Raw genomic sequence first — 19,421 nt, 5'->3', positions numbered from 1 at the left:
GTTTCATCTTGATTCCGTTCTTCCAGGTAGGGGATAGGTAGTAACGGGGGCTCCGATAAAAAATTCATAGCATAATTCGACTACTAATAAAGCACAGACGAAACCAAATTTTGCATGAGAGGGTATTCGAGCAAAAGGAATGTTTTTCCGGTAGTTTGGCACCCCTTCCTCTATTCATTGGAACTTTAAAAAACGGGAAGAGGGTTTCTCATAATTTTTTTTTTTTTAAATATTTCGATAACTAATCGAGAAAATGGAGCCAAATTTGCATGGGAGCATATTTGTGTACGGGCAATGTTTCTTTGATGGTTTGAGACCCCATTCTCCTACCAGAGGGGAGATATGAAGTGAAGAGAGGGTCATCCATTTTTTGAATAGCTCGAGAGCTTATCGAGAATGAAGCCATATATGATATGGGATCGTATTTGTATATAAGAAGTGTTTTTCTGATGTTATGATACACCCTTTTCTCCTATTGGGAATAAAAGAATGGGGGAGGGATCACTCTCTCAAAATAAAGTATCCCGTGACGTTATTTTGTTACAAAAAAGTTTCTAGCTTAGTTTGAGACCCTCTCCACATTAAAAAAGGACAGCGAAGATTCCATATATGGAAAAATATTTTGGCATTATGAAGCAAAGAAATCCAGAGTCCTAAAAAGGATTAAAACACGGATTAAAAATAATATTAGATTTAAGAATTCAAAATAAAAAAAAAAGTTGCAATTTTATTTAAAAAAAAAACATTTTATTAATTGAATTGAATGAAATTGAATTTAGAATTTTGTGCAAATAAATGAAAAGCAAAAAACCAGGAACCACAAATTTCAATAATTTTTGGAAGGTGTAGCAAAGCACACCGGGTCAGCTAGTTACAGTGGTGTTCGAAATAATAGCAGCGCAAGTGAAGCGCATCGAATTATACTGCGTACTTGTATGAGTGTTGTCCTCTGCTAACATATGTTACGCACGTTAGTGTATTGATGAGTGATGAGTGCAACGCTCGACTATTTCGATGCACTACGCACTTGTTTACTTTATTCGGTTGCCATTTTGAAAACATATCGTTTTTGGGCTGTTCGAAAAAATAGCAGCACAGGTTTCAAAGTGCACTAAATCACTGCAGTTTTGAAGAAATTCATTATTTTCGATGTGAATTTGTTGTGGTAAGAAACATAAAGGTTCCATGATGAGTTTTGGTTGATTAGACATTACCAAAAATCTGCAATATTTCAGCAAAATGGGTCGCTCGAAACATTGTACGTTCGAAGAACGAAATCACATCAAACGACTGATTGCAAGCGGAAAAACATATCGTGAAGTTCAGGAACTGCTTAACTGTTCTGCGAAAAAGGTATACAATGCATTGCACTGGAAGGAAAAGGGTGAAACTCGTGGCAGGAAGCGAGCAACAGCTTCACGAACTGACCGGAAGATGATTCGGTTGGTGAAAATGCAACCACACATCTCATCAAGAGCACTGAAACAAGAGTTGGATCTTCCCATCAGTACCTCAACAGTAAGGAAACGTCTGATTGAAGCTGAATTGCAAGCTAGAAGCCCGAGGAAAGTTCCCCTACTAACTTCACGACATATTCATAACCGCTTGAACTTCGCCAACTCTCACGTCAACTGGCCCATCCAAAAATGGCGTAACATTTTGTGGACTGATGAAAGCAAAGTAGAGTTGTTTGGTTCCAGCGGTAGGCGAATGTTCGTCAGACGTCCTCCAGGTGCAGAATTCCAACCCCAGTACACCGTGAAAACGGTTAAACATGGTGGTGCCAAAATCATGGTGTGGGGATGTTTTTCGTACCACGGTGTTGGGCCCATCCATCGTATAGATGGTATCATGGACGCAGTTGGTTACGTGGAAATTCTGCAGAATATCATGCTACCATACGCAGAAGAGGAAATGCCCTTGAAATGGATCTTCCAACAGGACAATGACCCTAAACATACCAGCAGACGAGCAAAAGCGTGGTTCCGGGACAATAACATTGATGTGATGGATTGGCCGGCTCAATCGCCGGACCTCAATCCTATCGAAAATTTGTGGGGAGACATCAAAAAGGCAGTTTTCGAGGCAAAACCGACAAATGCAGAGCAACTATGGGTTGTAGTTCGCCGTGCATGGTCAGAAATACCTGTCATACGGTGCCAAAAGCTTGTGGACTCTATGTCACGCCGTTGCGCTGCAGTGATCAGAAATAACGGGTACACTACGAAGTATTGATGTCATAAATGACTTTCACATAGAGAAAGACTTGGTAGGAATTCATTATTTGTTTTTAAAAAATATTTTATTTCTTGCTGCTATTATTTCGAACAGGGCAAAAATTATTTTTTTATTATTCTCAGCCTGCAATTGATATTCTGATCCTAAATCTTTTGTATTTTTAATGTACCACTAATATGCTTACTAAACCAAGAGAGAATTGAAATAAAAGTGACAATACAGAAAAATGCCTAAATCATTTAAACAATTTCCGAGCCGCTGCTATTATTTCGAACACCACTGTACATATACAGTTGCGTTCAAAAAAGAATGAAATCGCATGAAGCTGCGCACCCACTTCCAACTTTGACAAGCTGCCATTTCTCTCTCGGTTTATATTTTTTCATGAAAATTTCACACAATCTAGTTCAACTATCCAACTAACACTCCACAAAATTTGAAGTCTTTACAATGACGGGAAACAAAGATACAGCTATTCCCGTTAAAAATGGAAATTTGGAACTGCTTCACTAAATTTGCTGTATCTCTGACAATTTTCATTGAAAAATTTTGAAATTTGGTCAAAAGATGTAAAAATGTTTGATCTAATACCAGGCTAAGTTTCGTCAAAATCGATGAACGTGATCAAAAATGGTGCCGGATTGAAAATGAGCTTCATTATCGCCCAGCAGACGAGTTCATTCTTTTTTGGACGGATGTTTGTATGGAAAACATCGTAATCTATGTATTCTGGGTTTTTCTTTCACAAAACCAACATTTATAACAAAGAATGTTGTAAATTGATAGCAACTTCATTTTTGCTTTGTTTAGAAATAGAAATTATTCCAACAGAGCTGGTATTGAAACAAAATAGCGAATAGAATACTCGCTTTAATTGTGGATCAAATTTGTTTATCGGTGTAATTAGCAGGTCATTACTGAAACTCTGTTCTTTTTATTTTGAACCCTGTTGGAACATTTTCTCTTTCGAAACAAAGCAAAAATGAAGTTCCTTTCAATTTACAACATTCTTTTTGATAATTTTTTGTTTTGTGAAAGAAAAAAACAAGAGTACATGGATTACGATGTTTTCCATACAAACATCCGTCCAAAAAAGAATGAAATCGTCTGCTGGGCGATAATGAACCTCATTTTCAATCCGGCACCATTTTTGATCACGTTCATCGATTTTGACGAAACTTAGCCTGGTATTAGATCAAACATTTTTACATCTTTGGACCAAATTTCAAAATTTTTCAATGAAAATTGTCAAAGATACAGCAAATTTAGTGAAGCAGTTCCAAATTTCCCGTTTTTACGGGAATAGCTGTATCTTTGTTTCCCGTCATTGTAAAGACTTCAAATTTTGTGGAGTGTTAGTTGGATAGTTGAACTAGATTGTGTGAAATTTTCATGAAAAAATATAAACCGAGAGAGAAATGGCAGCTTGTCAAAGTTGGAAGTGGGTGCGCAGCTTCATGCGATTTCATTCTTTTTTGAACGCAACTGTATAGTAGAAATATTCAGATTTATAGTTAGTCGAAAATCAATCAGAAATATAGTTTAATATAGGTTGAATATTGTTGGAAAAAGTATACTTTTTTCTCCAACATCATTCCAGTTCAATCCATCTTCGTGCAATCCAGGCCCGTGCGAAGGACCCGTCCATGGGGGGGTTTTAAAATTCAAATTTAGCAAAAATAATAACAATGCCAAAAATACACTATGGATAAGTGGATTTCTAACATCATTTTCTTACTCATAATTATCACATAAACTCAAAAAGTTATAAATTATACTAATAAATAAATCTTCCAAATAAATCACATTGACAGTGATGATGATGAATGATATTTTCGGTAAGTCATTGATAACATTTTCAAAATGATGTTTCTTTTTATGAACTAAAAATTTGCTGAAATATAAATTATAAACAGTCTAGTTTTAAAATTTGAAATAAATATTCTCAAAACACAGATTTAGAAAAAAATATTGAATAAATATCAGATCAGGTAAAAAACAACCATGATAAATTGTTAGGAAAATAATTACTGTAATTTATTATTCATCTTAATGTCGCCAGCAGTGGAGATCTTTTATCTAGGCTCTATGCGTCGGTCAATTGGCGCCGACCCTTATGTATGTATGTATGTTTAATTACATTTCTTGTCTTCATTTTCAACTGGGTTGATTGAAGAAATTCACTGTAACGTTTTAAATTTGAAAAAAAAATCAATCGCGATTTTAAATGTGAATTTTTAATAAGGAAAAAATGAAGGTTTATGTTTTTAGAACATCAAAAGTTCTGAATTGGAAAACATAGTCAAAATAATAAAAATATTCCTAAAAATTAAAATAGTTTGACTTTAAAATTCGGTAAATTTATTTGAAAATTGGAAAAAAAAAAACGGTAAATTCATTTGAAAATTGAAATAAAATGTAAAGATTAAAAAACAAGTTTTTTACCATTTAAGAAGGATTTTTTTTCAATAAACACGTCTTACAAATTTGGACTATAATATTTAGTTTTTGTGATATGAAGTTTAAAAATGTGCCAGTTTTAAGTGAAATCAATCATTGATAACTGATAAACTATCAAGCCTACATTTAAGAAAAATTTGATTCGGATTTGATAAGGAATAAACCTTGGATGATAATGATCTTACAAAGTAAAATTCAACAGTTTTTAAAAATTTAGAAAAATATGATTAGGGGAGATAAGGGCATAATGGCCACCTTAAGGAAAACGCTTATTTAACTATAGAGAACAGCTATAATATGTGAATTACATCATTGTTTCGTGTTCAGGCACTCAAATAGTCTATTGCCTAATTGGCTGAAACTTGAAAAAGTAGATGAAAACGATTAAAAATGCATTTTAAAATTTTTGCCGAAAGCTGAAAACCAGTCAATGTAGGGGCATAATGAAACCCCTCCTGGGGCAGTATAAGTACCATTAATTGAGGCACGATGGGCCTTTTCTTCCGGGGAATCTAGCAGCGAGTTCGACTCGATGAAGTCAACTGTATAATAGAGCTTCAGCTTGACTTGTTTCATCTGACGATTTGGCCTATTGGTAAGGTGTCGGAGAGGTAATCAGTAGACTCGAGTTCGATTCCTGGCCAAGGTGATTTTTTTTTATCATTCATGATTGATGCATTTTGCACTAAACGGTGAGACGTAGATTCATCAAAGAAAGCAATTACAAAATAATCTAGGTCATAAAAGCTTATTTGGTGGTGCTCAAAAATTATAATATTTTCGTCACTTGAGAACCTAGCTGGTTATTATTTAATACTAGCTGATTTTACCCGGCTATGCTCGGGTTCACATAAAATATAAATCAAAATGAGTCGTTTGACTTTTAGAATTTTTATATTAAACTACATCATTATAAGCAATTTTGCGCATCTTTGGCCATTGTTCAGTTTTTTATTGAGATTATTCACTGTGTTTATCGTTTTCATATTATAGAAAAAATTTAAGGTATGAGCTTCATATTAAAAGACATACAAAATATTTTCCCTTGAAAGCTTATTCATCACGATAAACTTTTTTTTCATCCACCATTTTTTAGGAAGCTTGAAAAGATTTGGACTTTTGTTTGTTATCTTAAAATGATCAAATTGTGTTGATATCTTTCCCATCTTGCCTCTAATAAAAATCTCTTTTGGATATCATTCCACTTTTCAAGACGGATGATCTCCCTGTACAATGGTATATTAGACCTTTATCTACTTTGAAATTTCTAAACAATCAGGTTAAACCATGTTGATGACTCACATTGCATGTTTTAAACTATTTGTGTACTTTTTTCGCTTTTTAATTTCACACTATTTTATGAGTACTTGTCTTAAATGTGAAAGTTCCACATTTAGTTTTTTGAAGTTTTTGAAAACAAACCACCTCTGAACCAAAGTAACCATCCTTATTTTATATGTAAGTTACATTTTAATGTTCCTATTCTTGGACATTCATCCCACTAATGCTTGTGAAGTGTGATCAATTTCAATGTTCATTTGTTTTAATTAGCAGTACTAAAAGGTTCAACTATAAGATTTATCTAAATTGGATGGTGGAATTGAACAAGTTGACTAAAAAATTATAAATTGGCCAAAGAAATAGAACTGCATAAAACTGAAAACCTCAGATTTAATTAATAAAAGTTTCATGTAATGGATTTGTTTCCAACGGAACCAAAAGTTTTTCCAGATAATACACGATCAATTTTCTAATCCCCCGTTAAAATTCCCCGACGGCTATTAAAGCGTTGAAATCGAGGCCTTCAACTTATAACTCTGAATCTTATTATTTTTTTCTTTCTCTATGAGAGGTTCTAAAAATTCGACAATAGTTGGTTCATAAAAGCTGCAATTTATGAAAATCGGTTCATTCAGCTGAAGAAGTCAACTCACTGTTCACTGTTCAGTTCACTGTATATTTATGAAGACTCTCAAAGCACCCCAGCGGCGCGGCGTTAGGGAGCACTTTGAAAATCACTACAATTCTATTCAATATATTTCTAACAGGCTAGTTGTATTTTTCAATCCAAAATGTAGGCCCATTATTGCATTCAAATATCTCCTACCAGTACCACGTGCTTAGAACAAAAGAAGGAATAAAAATACCCGCCAAAATTCCCCCTTTCAAATTTTCAATGATCAGCAAGCTTTGATTTTCTTTCCAGTATACGTGAACTTTGAATGGTCGTTGTTAATACTCGGCCCATAATGATGGTGAAAAAAAACCCCGCCAAAGGAAACGAAAATCGGCTGCCAAAATGGGTGCCATGACTTTTGGTTTGTGTGAATAAAACCGAAAGTTGTATGGGAGGGTCCCTTCTCTTAGGTGGGAGGAGCTCATAACTATTACTAAAACCTTACCCTGGTTCAACTACATCTCTGTACCAAATTTAAGGCTGATCGGTTCAGCGGTGTGGATTTGTATAAGGTGCATACAAACAAACAAACATATATAATCCAACTCATCTTTATATATTAGAGAAGAAGATTTCAGTAAAGATGAAAAGGATATTTCTTTTTTGGTGAAAAATTAATACTATAGGTAGTACGAAACAAATCCTCATGAAAATTTGTTCAAGAAAATACGTACTTTTGTAGAAAAAAGGAGTGCTCGTTATGCCCTTTTCTCCTCTAGGTACAATTATTATAGACATTACTGCAGAGCTCTAAAACAATCTAAATTTCATTTGATAAGTTTGTTGAAATCTGCCAAACGATGAGATTTATGCTTCCTTGTTTTATATTCCTTGGTATCTCAATACATTTTTTTTTGGTTTCGAAACGCAAAGCGTAGACCATACATAATTCTAGTTCGAACGCGTAGCTTGGTGAGGCAGCCTCTTAGTACTGATCTATGTTTCTAAAAAGACCCCATTTTTCTATGTTTACTCAAAGATCTGATATGTTGTCTGAAAAGGATTTCTCTATCATCTTGTCCAATTGAACTAAGTAATTGAAACTGATGGTATGTATTTTGTTTGAAAACAAAATGGTTTTATTAGTTCTATAATACCTATACTAGATGGATTTAGTATTCAACAACCAAGTAACTTCACTCGTCCCCGTCATCATCTCCATCGTCGGATTTCGCTTTCTGTTTACTCTTCCACTCGCTGACTTCATTCTCGTCCCTTGGCTCGAAACTATGCAACGGTAATGTGTCCAACCATTCGGCCATCGATCCAGTTTTCAGTTCCGTTTCCACGATCGTCGAAGCGATTTTACGTCGGAAAAATTCCTCAATCTTAGGCTCTTCTGCTGCAAAATCCAGCGGCTCGTGGCAACCGTCCTCTCCAAACCGCACGTTATACTTCTCATAGTGGATTCGATTCAAAACCAAGCCCAATCCGGGGGCAGTCGGAATTCCGTACCGCTGCTCCTCGAACGCTTTTAGGATTGTTTCCGAAGGCGTGTGGCCTCGCACTACGGCCAACATTAGACCCACCATTTTACGGATCTGATGAAGCATGAAACTTTGACCTTTAATTTTGATTGTCGCAAATTCTACTGTAGTTTCTTCCGGTATGAAAGGTTCGCTGCATTCAATTGACATAATGAAACGTTTTGCCGAAGGATCAATGAACTCTTTTTTGCTGGTGAAGTTGTAATAATTTTTTGTACCTTCATACATCTTCAGCGTTTCGTTAACTTTGTCCAAGATATCTGAGGGTACTCTATAGCTATTGATATCAGGCTTTTCTCCATGTGAGGCAAAAGCTATCGTCGGAAGAGTGTACGTGTAAGTGCGTGCATCGCAGTTACTCTTAGAATTGAAACCCTTTGTGACTCGTTTAACTGCGAAAACCCTAATCTGATCCGGCAAATCTCTGTTTAAAGCTTCTACATCAACATTTTCCGGAAGCTTTAGTGAGACAACCTGAGTAGCTGCGGACACTCCTTTATCGGTCCGGGCAGCTCGCATAAACTGAACCTGCTGCGGCTGGCCAAAAGCTTCCTCGCTAATCCAGCTATGCTTCAGCATAGCTCCCAATAAGTCTTCCTCAATCGTTTTTGTTCCCGGATTACGCTGCATTCCCAGATAATCTACCCCAGAGTAGCCCATAATGATGACACACTTACGTTTCTTTACCCTCGAGGCGGGATCGAAATTCCTCACAGCTTCCGGGTCCTCCGGTGGGTCTTCCCATTTGCGCTTCTTAACCGAGCCATTGTACCGGTTCTTGGCGTTCCACTGTTTACGCTTTTGTTGGTAACGTTCCTCATGTTTCGTTTTTGTTTCCCCGATCTTCTGCTCCACGGCTTCGGCCATCTGGACTAGGAAAGATGATGACCGGTAAGGAACTTGTTGGAGGAACTGCTTTTTAACGTTAGACACCGATGGAAACCCACTTCCGGTTGGGCGAAATCTTTGAACTACGGGAACTACTAGTCGCTGGAAGAATGTACGCATCGATGGAGAGATATTTCACGAATTGAGATTTCTCGAAACTGGCTTCTTACCGGTTTAATAAACTTAAGAAATAAGTCCGTATTAATCAGAAAAATACACGCGGTTCGAAAGTAAATAAACTGGTGAACACTGAAACAAATAGTCATTATTCCTTATGAAGAAGCCATTTCAAGGAAATTAAATTTTTTTATGGTTATAAGAAAATTATTTTGAAAAAATAACGTATTCGTATTATTTTTCAAACATAAGATTTGTTTTTAATCTTGTAAAATATTATAAATCGTAATATCCGGAAACCGTTCCGACGCTAAGACCTTCAGTTGGACTGTTTTTTATTTTTAATTCTAATCTTTAAAATTGTACAACAATATAAAAGAGCGCTTAGTTTGAACAAGAATATTCCGTTATGGTAAAATTTTCTGGGAGTTATAAATAATGTCGTATTTATATATAGTTCTTTGACTAAATTTTCATAAATAAATTCAACAAAGTATTTTTACAAGTGTTTTTCCTCTTTCTTTAGATTTGGTTTACAAATAAACTCTGTGAACGTAGCTTTCAGTACTAACAGCAGGGTGAACCAGCGGTGTCATATAAACATACTTTTCTGTATTATACAGATGATAAAGTCAATGTGGTCAGTCAGTGGTTGAGTGTTCAGTTTTATTTTTAAAGAATTGACGTAAGTTCAATTTCTTAAACTGATAATATTGATAAGAAGAAAATCAGAAAGTTTGTCTGCAAAATTGCTCCACCGTCTTCATCGTATTTCTCTGGGAAATCCCAACAAAAACATTGAAACGGATGTTGAAACAAATAGTGGTGCTGGTGCTGACATAAAACAAAATTGGAAATCTCGAGTGTTGGTACTTACGGCAGGAAATCATCGAAATCAAATCGTCGTTGGATTCAGGTGAAAACGTTTGAATTATCCATTTTACTTTTTTCCTCTTTCACCTTGCTCATTGTTATTGTAAACATTTCATCCGCTTCTGTTCGTGAAATATTTCACACAAAACAGTTAACAACCCTTAACTCGGAATGGATCTAGACGAAATAATTTGCGTTGTATGCGAAAAAGTGGAAACCGATCCGAACAAAGTAATAGAGTGTCTCCAATGTCATAAAAGTGCGCATTTTCGATGCAAGAACATCCGGGGGAATGCAGTCAAAAAAATGCAAAACGCCGACTACTACTGCACAAGCGATTGCCAAGCAATGTACTTTCGGATGCGGGGGAACAAAGTTGCCGAGGACCGTATCGTCAACGAGATGAAGAAGATGCTAAACGAAATGCGTGACCTTAAGGAGTGTAACTTCGCGACCCAAAATGAAATGAGGGAGCTCAAACTCGTCAATATCGCGACGCAAGAAAAATTGAAAGAAACTGTGGTTGAAATCGAAAAAAGCCAAGATTTCCTAGCGGAAAAATTCGATAGCTTCGTCGACGAATTTAGGCAGATGAAAGTCGATCAGAGCGTTCTTCGGAGCGAAGTAAGAGACGTCCAAGACGAACAAACACAACTACGCGGAGATGTTAAAAAACTCGAGAAGGAAGTGGATCGTCTTAATCGGCAGGCTCTCAGCAAAAATGCTATGATTCTGGGTGTCCCTTGTTTAGAAAACGAAGTCACAGGGAACGTCGTCGCAAACATAGCCACAGTACTAGGTTGTGACCTTCCAAATGGTGCAATTGCCGAAGCAAAACGGCTTCATCCAACAAAGCCAGACGGTAAGCACCCGCCTATCAAAGTTGTCTTCAAAGAAGAAACATCGAAGGAACAACTTTTCGCCAAAAAAAAACTGCGTGGCCCACTGAACTCATCAGAACTTGGAAATTCTTACGCCAAATCTACCGGAAGAGTAGTTATTCGCGACGAGTTGACCTCACAAGGATTGGACCAAGGTTCTTAGATACTCTAGGTTCTCCGACTTTTACAGTAAGTAGCCGAGGAGTGAGCGGGGCTCTCAATGAGTTTGTTTATTTTTTGCTCAGCTTTTCTGTGGTTTGTTGGTAAACAAACTTCATGAGCTCCGCATAGTTGCATAGCCTACATAGCCAAAATGGCTGAATCGGGAATTCGTTATTCGGGAACACCTCCTGAATATATACCCACCTTGGATTGGACCTGCTGCGGGAAGTACGCGGAGCACAGGAACAACTTGGGCTTCAGTTTGTCTGGCCAGGTAGGGATGGAGCTATTCTCACCAAACGTCGGTCTGATTCTAAAGTGGAGATTGTTCGTGCCAGAGAGGACTTGCGGAAACTAGAACCACCAAAGTCGAAACGGTCTCTTGAAACCTCCAACTTGGATATTTCGCTACAGTCGTCACCCGTCCTCGAGCCTCCTAATAAGCGTCGTTAAAGATTAATATTGTCATAGTACACAGCTTTTTTTTTCTACCACAATGGCTCCAAACGATAACATTAATAAAAACTTTATGTATGAATGTGTAGATGATTTTTTAGTAAATAAATATAATTTAACATACAGTCACGGTTTAAAATTATTACAATGGAATATTCGCGGGATGAACAATCCTGAAAAGTTTGATACACTCAAAGATTTTGTAGATCGCTGTTCGAGTAACATTGACATAATTGTGGTGAGCGAAACATGGATTAAATCTGGAGATTCACAAATGTTCACCCTAAACGGATTCGATGGAATATTTTCCTGCCGTGAAACATCGCATGGGGGACTAGCCGTATATGCACGTAGTGACCTGAACGTTGATACTGAGGAAATAGAAGAAGATGATGGATTTCACTACATACGACTTCGTCTTCGCTTGGGTAACGGGCCACTATCTCTACATGCTGTTTACCGTCCTCCTGCATTCCGCTTTGCCAACTTTGTCGAGAAGCTTGAAAGCAAGTTGTCCCGTAACAGTAAGCACCCCAACTCAATCCTCCTGGGTGATACAAACGTGCCAGTTAACCTGTCGAGCAACATAGTCGGCGAGTATCTCAGGACTTTGGAATCACGCAACTTGTTTGTTGTCAACAACGAGGTCACGCGGCCAGCCAGTGGGAATATACTCGACCATGTTGTATGTTCACAGAGCATCATCGCTTCAACAATGAATGAGACAATCTGCACGGATATAAGCGACCACAACATGATTGTTACCACGCTGTCGAGCAGTACCAACAAAGATGTCCAATTCTTAAGTAAGAGCATCGTCAACCACCACCAACTAAACGCAGAATTCGCAGAAGCGTTGCAGAACATTCCGTCGACAACATGCGCTAACGAAAAGATCAAACTCATAGCCGACAAATACAACGAGATCCGAAATCGTGCCACAAAAACAATAACAATAAGAGCAAAGGTGAAGAGGAACTGCCCGTGGATGACATTCGACGTCTGGAAACTAATGTCAACGAAAGACAAGATTTGGAAGCATTGCAAGCGTCACCCTGCGGACGAACACTCTAAGCATCTTCTAAAAGACATCTCCGGAAGACTGGCAAAGCTAAAAAGTCATTGTAAACGGTCATACTTTCTTCGACTTCTGCAAACAGCATCGCCAAAGCAATCCTGGAAATTCTTGAACGAAGCCCTCGGCCGCAAGTCCAAATCGCACGATAATGTTACGCTCAAGATTGGAAATGAAGTTCAGGTGGATCCAGCACAAGTTTCAAACAGCATCAACGACTACTTCTGCAATATTGGTCCCCAATTGGCTGCTAACATCGCAAGCAATCGAGACATTCAACAGTACAATTCACTTCGTTCGCAACCATCGCCTTCCTTGTTTTTGAGACCGGCAACCGTCTCAGAGGTACTGTTAGAAATCAGCAACTTAGATTCCAACAAATCTCCTGGTGCTGACAATATTACCGTGGACACACTAAAAACACATCACTTGGCGCTCTCCGATATCCTGACAGATATCTTTAATGAAATAGTCGGAACCGGAGTTTATCCCGACGCATTGAAGCTAGCCCGAGTAACTCCTATTTTCAAGTCCGGAGACAGCTCAGACGTTTCAAACTACCGTCCAATCTCAACGCTCTCAGTATTGAACAAAATCCTGGAAAAACTTCTCGTCACCAGGATAAGTGAGTACTTATCGAGATACGACCTTATAAGCCCGCGCCAGTATGGATTCCGAAAAGGATGCAGTACACTAACAGCAACTACTGAACTCCTGGAAGATGTATATGACGACCTGGACAATCGTAACTACGCCGGTGCCCTGTTTTTGGACCTAAGGAAAGCATTCGACACAATAGACCACGCCTTGCTGTTGCAAAAATTGGATTGGTATGGCATACGAGGTCAGCCTCATCGGTTAATTGAGAGCTACATAACAGATCGACAACAATTCGTGTCTCTGAAAGGACACTCAAGTAGCAAAAAATTCATTACAACGGGAGTACCACAAGGGAGTAACCTAGGTCCGCTGATGTTTCTAGTTTTTATCAACGATCTTCCACAACTGAACCTACATGGCAAAGTTCGGCTCTTTGCAGATGACACCATAATATCATATAGTCACTCCAACCCCCTCCAGATTGTGGAATGGATCGGTAATGACCTGCAAGTCCTTCAGCAATACTTCGATTGTAACCTGCTTTCGCTCAACCTATCAAAAACATCGTACATGTTGTTCAACTCCGGTCGTCGCTCCATACCACAGCTGCCATTAATCCGTATAGGTAATACGATTATTGAACGAGTGCGCCAGTTCAAATATCTGGGATTACTTCTGGACGATACTCTATGCTGGTCACCCCACATAGAGCAACTGAAACGAACACTCGCTCCGGTCTGTGGTGCAATATGGAAAATATCAGCGTTTATTCCTACGCACTGGCTGAAAAACGTTTACTTCGCGCTTTTCCACTCGAGGTTACAATACCTAGTATCGCTGTGGGGCAAAGCATGTAAAAGCCGCCTCAGGGAACTGCAAACCATGCAAAACCGTGTCCTCAAGACTATCTTCAAGTTGCCTTATTTATATCCTTCTGAGTTGTTATATGGCATGAACAACTCGATACTTCCAATACGAGGTGCCCAGGAATTCCAAACGTTAATGTTCACCCACAAACTCCTGACAAGCAGAGAATCCCACCACAATTTGCGCCTCGAGAGAATGGCGTCGCACCGCTTGTCCAGAAACGCAAATCATCTCCGCCTATCCCGTGTAAGGACGGAATACGGGAAAAAGAAACCCAGCTACTTTGCCAGTAAACTCTACAACAACCTGCCAGAGACCCTGAAACGGTCTTCAACGCCCTCGCGATTCAAAGCGCAACTGTTATCGATCTGCAAGCAGAACATAAACCGCTTCCTCCGCTAAAAAATTATTTGTGCCACACGTCTTATTAATATCATCTTTTCGCTCTCGCCCCTCCACCTAGCCCACCGCCGCCCAAACGCCGCTCCAAACCACCGCCACCCACCCGCCACCCGCCACCTCCCATCAGAAACGCACCACCGCAGCAGCCACAAAAAGCTACGAATATGTATAATACAAGTGTAACACCCTATTTATTATATTGTATAAAATTGTGAAATAGCAAATGAAAAGTGCCAAGCACTCCTTCACAGAGCATTATCTCGCTCACTGGAGTGCTCATACATATTTTGGAATACCTAATATTGTAAACGAATTGTTAAAATTGTTTTGACAGGGTTTTGTGCCTGTTGGAGAAGAGGCTTGAGAGAAGCTTAACTCCAGCGGGCTTTCCCTGTCCGAGGAAAAAATAAATAATAAAATAATAATAAAAATAAAAATATTATTATTATCAAATATCAAGAATTTATTTCTTTTGAAGAAATTTTCATAAAATCTGTCAAATTTTAGCTGTCCCACTCGCACTCATGATAAAACGGAACACAATAGGGCGAACAATTTTTAATATACGTTAAAAAATGAATACATTTACATTTCAATATCCTCAGGTACAATACATCAATTTTTAATCTCTTTTACACATAGTAAAAATAAGAACAACAAAGCGGTTGATATTTGTAAACTAACTAAGCAAACAGAACCGAATCGCTTTTATTAATAGTCCAAATTTTAGATCAAATTTTTATTTTTTTTCCATTTACACATTTTTTTAAGCAATTTTAATTATGAAGTTTTAATGTGCCGAGAGTATTTTTCCTAACTTTGATGAACTCTCTTAACCATTGATTATTTTTATTATATGAAGTTGAAACTGCACCTCTTCGCATAACATCCTCATATTTTAGATGATTTCTGTAAGTAAGAAATTTATTCGAGAAGGGGCAATCGATTAATGAAGAAATCAAGAAGTTATTCGATCAATACTAGTTGTAAATTAACTACATACAATGAAAGATTGAAACATGATCAATCTAATGCGCTTTTGCCCAATCGCTCAGTGCAATCAGTGCCATACTATAGGCCAAATGTCACATTTAAGCCAGCCCAAATCACGGGAAAAGATTGAGAGGGTTACAAAAAGTCTGGGGTTTGTATGGAATCTTGATTTACATTCCTGCTATCTCTTAACTCAGCTTCTTTTGACAAACTTGAATAAAAAAAATTATTTTTACGTTGTTCTAAATTTAACTGGCAACACTAGAATTTTTAGTACAGCAAGTCCTGGGACGCGTTCGCACAATATGGAATCCGTTCGCATCCTCGACGTAAACACGAAATTTGAAAAACGCGAAAATGGCTCTGCTGCTCAAAGCTACACAATTGATTCCCGGTCAAATAAACCTTAATTTACTCCGTCCTGCAAGATTTTTAAGCTTGTCCGCCGTTTCCCGGCTGAAGGAATGTAAGTCAGTTGTAATTTTGTGTTAAATCCACTTATGAGAAAATTGATTCTTTACAGATAAAGAGGAAGTAATAAAGGACTCCCTTGTGGTGAGTGCCGACTACGTCCCTTCGCCCCGGTCCGATCAGCTGCTGCAGCAGGCTGCCGAAGCAAAGAAATTGGGACAACACTTCTGCCCCCAGTGTACCCTGGGGCTGGATATCAAACATACGGACGTTCTGATATTAAGTCAATATTTACGAGATGATGGCTGCATGTTGCCTCGCCGCGTTACCGGGTTATGTAAGCGGCAACAAAGGCGGATCAGCGCGATGGTAACGATGGCCCAGAAGGCTGGTTTGATGTCGAACATGAATCCACCAAACAGTAAGCGCGATCCGAAGAAGCGCTTCCAATGGAAAAAGTATAACAAGTATTTTGAGGAGGATACCATTAAATGTTAACAACGTAAATAGAAATTTGTCATAGAACAATAAATTGGATTCGTTTTGTTAAGGTTTACATATCACGTCACAAACTATGAACAAGATAAAAGGAGGTTCTTTTCTTTTGTCCAGAAATCACAATGATAGTTTTGCAAAATTTACTTTTGAAAAGACTTAACGAAATTTCTTACCCTATGGGTTTTGGAATCGATCAGAGCCTGTTCCAGCACTTGTATCAAGTGCACCAAACTAGTCGGATCCGTTTGCAGTAGCACTTCTTTCCTGGTAGACGAAACCGAGGCCTGATTTTCGTCATTTTTCCCCTCCAGAGGTCGTTCTTGGCCAACCAACTTTTCTTTATGTTCATTAACGACTTCGCTGTCTAAATGTAGCTTCATGGCTATCACAGGTGTCGCCTGATTGTGCAATGATCGAGACGCAACTTTCGCTTCCAATCGCCACTCCAGATCCCGAAAATGAAGCTCGCCACCGTCGTTGGAATGCTTCAAAATGTTTTCCACCAGGCTTCGTTTGCTACTAACAAATTGCCACAGAATCGCTATCTGACCTTCGGTAAAGTTTAGACTTTTCAACGATTGGAAATCTTCCTCGGTTATGTGCAACTTGGTGCAATCCATCAGCAGACAAACAAGAGCTTCGACACAAGCTTTCACCGTCTCGAATGTGGTTTCTAGCTTTTCTATTACAGGAATAAACATTGATAGAATCAGAGAGATGCAAAGGTTGACAAACTCTAATTAGGAATTTAGATTACAGATTCAGATTTCAAATTCAGGTTAACATTCATCAGATTTCAGACTCAGGGTGGAAATTCAGATTCCAGAATAAGATTTTACATTCAAATTTCAAATCCAGATTTCGAATATCGATTTTATTAATCTTTAAATTCAGATTTCAGAAATATCTATAATCTAAATTTGACGAAAAAGTGATGAATCTGGATTGGAAAAAAATCTGAATCTAATTAGATTCTGAAACCTATTTTCAGATTGAAATTTGTTTCAGAATCAAATTTAAATCAAATTTGGATTTGCGATTCAGAGTTTAGATTTCTAATTTTGGATTCGGATTTTAGATTGAGATTTCTGATTTCTATTTCAGATTGAAATTTAGATTAAAGATCCAGATGTCAGATTTCAAAATAAGATTTCAGATTCATATTTAAATCCGATTTCAGATTCATATTTAAATCCGATTTCAGATTCATATTTAAATCCGATTTCAGATTCATATTTAAATCCGATTTCAGATTCATATTTAAATCCGATTTCAGATTCATATTTAAATCCGATTTCAGATTCATATTTAAATCCGATTTCAGATCCAGGTTCCAGAATTAAATTAAAGATTCAGATTTCAAAAAATTTAGGTTTAGATTTAAAATTCGGAATTTTGATTTCTATAAAATAGGCGATAAAATTTTGATGCAGCTTTACAATATCTTAAAAGATCTCAAAGCACCCAAAATCTAAGCTTCTGGCATTTTTTTTTTAAGAATGAAGAGGCAGAAAAATTTAAGTCTTACTTGCGGCAATCGAACATTTTTTCTCGTTGACTCCATTGCTGATGTACTCGATGGCCAGTTTGCAAAACTCGATGAGTACTGTAGGCAAGAGACAACAATTTTGTTTTATTAAGTTGTTCTAGGGAATTCATCCGATTTTACCTTCTTCCGGTTGCTCCAGCACAAACTTCAAATGCTGGTCTTGCTTCTGTTTTATCAGATGGGCCATTTTGTATGAAATTCAATCAAATATTCAAGAAAACAACGAATTACTGAACTGATAACAAAACCACCTCCGAGATTTTTCCGATTTTGTTTTGAAATTTTTACCAACAATCCTCTGAACGCGCTCCACTTAACTTCACAAACGCAAACGTCAAAAATTCAAAAAATAAACGCGAAAGACACCACCTAAACGGAATCCAAAAATCCGAGTGAAACGGTTGCCAATGTGCAAACCGTTTAAGGGATAGAGTGTAAAAGAGATGGAGTGAGAAACCAACTGGAAAATGTAAGAAGAATTCAGCGAAAAGAAACGGAACAAAAATCTGTGGTTTGGTTTGTCGCTTGCTTGCGCTATGCGAAAAGGATCGTCGTCAGATCGGTTGTAAATGTTGTGATTTTCTATTCGGATTTGCACGGTTTGCAAACGGTCGTTTCGGTTCGTAAAAGTGTCCCCGATGTGGTTTGTGATAAGGCGCAACGGAATTCGATAAAGTACCGAACGAAAGTGGCTCGAAAAGTGTGAAAAATCAAATTTGGAATGTTGCTTATGGAGTGACTTCAATTAGCCAACAGCAAGAAACACGAATCGGCTGCTGGGCAGCAACTTTCTTATTGGTGGTTTTTGCGTGTGTTGGTGCTTCGTTTCGAATAGGAATGTGCGTGCGGTGTTTCAAAAGAAGGATGTTTCGTTGCAAACAATCTGTTGCGCTAGGATTGGCGTTATACGCCTAGCGAAGTTAGCTTTGTTTTCAGGCGTAGTAAAAATTCCTACGCCTCAGTATAGTGTTTGGGTTAAAAAATTTTTGATTTATAAAAGCAGTTTTGTGAATAGTTTCGAAGTCTTAACAAAGCTATGTAAAAAATAGAACAACCAGTTTTGATTTGTGGTAAAGTAAAAAAAAAGTCACTGTATTAAAAAAAAAAACAAAAATGAAAGGATAACCACCTACGATAGGGAATGTTAGCAAAACTAAAATAAGCAAAAAACAAGAACTCATCTCGAAGCATTCACCGTTTGAAAGATAATGACAACCGAGCAAAAAATACCGTTCCCTACGTCTGTATGAGTGGTCTGGTCCAAGCAGAAAACTACTATTCCACAAGACGACGAGGACGGAGGCTGCGAAAGATCGTACGTACGTAAGCCAACCTACTCATCATCACCCTCATCATCGGATAGCCATCGTCTTCGTCTGCTAGCTGCTCTGCTAGAGTTGTGGAAAGGAATGTGCGATTAAAATTGCTGCAGAACGAATGGCAGAAACGAGTATTTCACGAGCTGCAACTGCTAGTGTTGGTGTTAAATGGTCGAATTCAGTAGCAC

At 37.9% G+C, this 19,421-nt stretch overlaps 3 protein-coding genes across 3 annotated transcripts; 1 reads left to right on the top strand and 2 right to left on the bottom strand.

Moving 5' to 3' along the window:
- Positions 1-7,725: 7,725 nt before the first annotated feature.
- On the bottom strand, positions 7,726-9,278 carry LOC129755233 (pseudouridylate synthase 1 homolog). Its single transcript, XM_055751619.1, has 2 exons — positions 9,201-9,278; positions 7,726-9,132 (listed from the first exon to the last, which is right to left on the bottom strand). The coding sequence occupies exon 2, from the start codon at positions 9,007-9,009 to the stop codon at positions 7,792-7,794; it is 1,218 nt and encodes a 405-aa protein (XP_055607594.1). The 5' UTR covers positions 9,010-9,132; positions 9,201-9,278; the 3' UTR covers positions 7,726-7,791.
- A 6,497-nt stretch (positions 9,279-15,775) lies between these two features.
- On the top strand, positions 15,776-16,399 carry LOC129757589 (28S ribosomal protein S18a, mitochondrial-like). The gene is made up of 2 exons (XM_055754860.1): positions 15,776-15,922; positions 15,980-16,399. Exons 1-2 carry the CDS (start codon positions 15,814-15,816, stop codon positions 16,363-16,365), a joined length of 495 nt encoding a protein of 164 aa, XP_055610835.1. The 5' UTR covers positions 15,776-15,813; the 3' UTR covers positions 16,366-16,399.
- A 92-nt stretch (positions 16,400-16,491) lies between these two features.
- Positions 16,492-18,206, bottom strand: LOC129756984 (COMM domain-containing protein 2). Its single transcript, XM_055754066.1, has 3 exons — positions 18,035-18,206; positions 17,894-17,971; positions 16,492-17,047 (listed from the first exon to the last, which is right to left on the bottom strand). The coding sequence occupies exons 1-3, from the start codon at positions 18,099-18,101 to the stop codon at positions 16,506-16,508; spliced, it is 687 nt and encodes a 228-aa protein (XP_055610041.1). The 5' UTR covers positions 18,102-18,206; the 3' UTR covers positions 16,492-16,505.
- Between the last annotated feature and the right edge of the window lie 1,215 nt (positions 18,207-19,421).

This window comes from Uranotaenia lowii, chromosome 3, assembly GCF_029784155.1.
Source record: "Uranotaenia lowii strain MFRU-FL chromosome 3, ASM2978415v1, whole genome shotgun sequence".
Taxonomy (NCBI): domain Eukaryota; kingdom Metazoa; phylum Arthropoda; class Insecta; order Diptera; family Culicidae; genus Uranotaenia; species Uranotaenia lowii.
The sequence above is the reverse complement of the archived record's forward strand: the minus strand, read 5'-3'. Positions and strand labels throughout refer to the sequence as shown.

Coding starts and splice junctions, on each gene's coding strand:
- LOC129757589 (XM_055754860.1), top strand. CDS start 15,814: ATGGCTCTGCTGCTCAAAGCTACACAATTGATTCCCGGTCAAATAAAC. Junction 15,923..15,979: donor CGTTTCCCGGCTGAAGGAAT/GTAAGTCAGTTG, acceptor GATTCTTTACAG/ATAAAGAGGAAGTAATAAAG.
- LOC129755233 (XM_055751619.1), bottom strand. CDS start 9,009: ATGGCCGAAGCCGTGGAGCAGAAGATCGGGGAAACAAAAACGAAACAT.
- LOC129756984 (XM_055754066.1), bottom strand. CDS start 18,101: ATGGCCCATCTGATAAAACAGAAGCAAGACCAGCATTTGAAGTTTGTG. Junction 17,972..18,034: donor GCTGGAGCAACCGGAAGAAG/GTAAAATCGGAT, acceptor TCTTGCCTACAG/TACTCATCGAGTTTTGCAAA. Junction 17,048..17,893: donor AAAATGTTCGATTGCCGCAA/GTAAGACTTAAA, acceptor TTCCTGTAATAG/AAAAGCTAGAAACCACATTC.